This window comes from Entamoeba nuttalli (genome assembly GCF_000257125.1).
Source record: "Entamoeba nuttalli P19 unplaced genomic scaffold asmbl_2530, whole genome shotgun sequence".
Lineage (NCBI taxonomy): Eukaryota > Evosea > Mastigamoebida > Endamoebidae > Entamoeba > Entamoeba nuttalli.
The window spans coordinates 1-1,530 of record NW_008575397.1 but is presented as its reverse complement, the minus strand read 5'-3'; the positions used below and the strand labels follow the sequence as shown (position 1 = coordinate 1,530).

At 24.2% G+C, this 1,530-nt stretch overlaps 1 protein-coding gene across 1 annotated transcript; it reads left to right on the top strand.

The window, feature by feature from the left end:
* Positions 1-556: 556 nt before the first annotated feature.
* ENU1_030690 (hypothetical protein) lies at positions 557-1,165 on the top strand (the record flags this gene model as incomplete). The annotated part of the gene is made up of 2 exons (XM_008857292.1): positions 557-949; positions 1,001-1,165. 2 exons carry the CDS (start codon positions 557-559, stop codon positions 1,163-1,165), a joined length of 558 nt encoding a protein of 185 aa, XP_008855514.1.
* Between the last annotated feature and the right edge of the window lie 365 nt (positions 1,166-1,530).

Below are 1,530 nucleotides of genomic sequence, written 5' to 3'. Positions count from 1 at the left end.
ATATCCATAAAGAAAATGTAATAAAGTGAATATATGAGTTGGTTTAAATAGTAAAAGTTATGAATATTATAAATGAAAAAGGATATAACTCAAAATACCATATAAATCACAAAATAAGAATAAAAACAAAAACCATTTATATTACCTCATTAAAAAAGTACTATTTACTTATTTGCTAATTTTTTGATTCAAATTTTCTTATGATATCCAATTCTATTTGAACAAAAGACAAAACATTTAAGAGTTTATAGTAATAATTTCAAATAATTCTTTCTTTTTAAAAATTAATTCTTTTTGTATTTTATGGAGTTTCTTTCATTTAACAAAAACACATCAACGAATTAAACCAGAATCAATAACTTTTTTCTTCATAAGAGCCTTAGAGAAAAGCAAATTAAATTTAAATAAGTTAGGCATTCCAACCATAAAAGAATATATACATCAAATGAACTTGAACAAATTATTTTTGGTTGATATTGATTTGAAAAAAATGAAGAAGAAGTTGAAATAGGGTTTACTGAATATTAAAAAAAATTTTTTAAACCAAACCATACAAATGACGTTCATTGATCTTGATGCTTCAGAAGAAAATCATTACCACCTATCATATATTCCAAGTACTAAGTCACAACTAGAACAAGAGTTTGGTAATAAGAAGGATATGATTACTGTGTATATTTCACGAGATAAAGAAAAAACTCAAGTTCAAATATCCAAAAATGCAACGATATTAGAATTAAAAGAAAAGTATTTAAAAAGTGCAGCTCCAGCACTAACACTTAGATTTATGGGAATGTTATTAAATAATGACAAAACACTACCAGATTATACTATTGGAGATCAGGACTGTCTTGACGCTACTCTTGATAGATCTTCAATTGACTCTTCACAATACATCAAATTGAAATTAAGATTTGAAAATGAAATGCACTTATTTAAAATTAGCCCTGTTTGTTTTGTTTAAATATGAATAAAAATATGAAATATTTATATTTTTTAGATTGATAAATTAGAAAAATTATTTGAAAAATACGCTACTAAAATTAATAAACCACTCGACCGTCTTAAATTTATCTTTGATGGATATATTCTTTCACCAAATGACTCTTGTCAAAGCTTAGAATTAGAAAATAACTTTATTATTGACGTCCAAGAAATTCATTAAATGTTATTGATTGTTTCTTTTTTCAATTCTTATGTGATTTACTATTTTATTTCAAAAGCCATATTAGTTTTTTAAATTATTCAAAGCCATACATCCTTTTCCAATTCAGAGCATAACAAATGATATTGCCATGGCTATTAAGTAAAACTCTTGAGTTGTGTAAAGAAAAGCAAACAAGACATAGAAATCCAAAGTCATAAAAAAAAAAGAAATGTCAATAGCAATAAATGGTAAAGAAATAATAATAATGGTAAACGAAATACCAAGGAAAATTGATTAGAAGATGAAAGACACAAAGAAAAATAAGGTAAATACATTAATAAAAAGCAATTAACTAAGTATTAATTGAAATAGCTTCTGTTGTT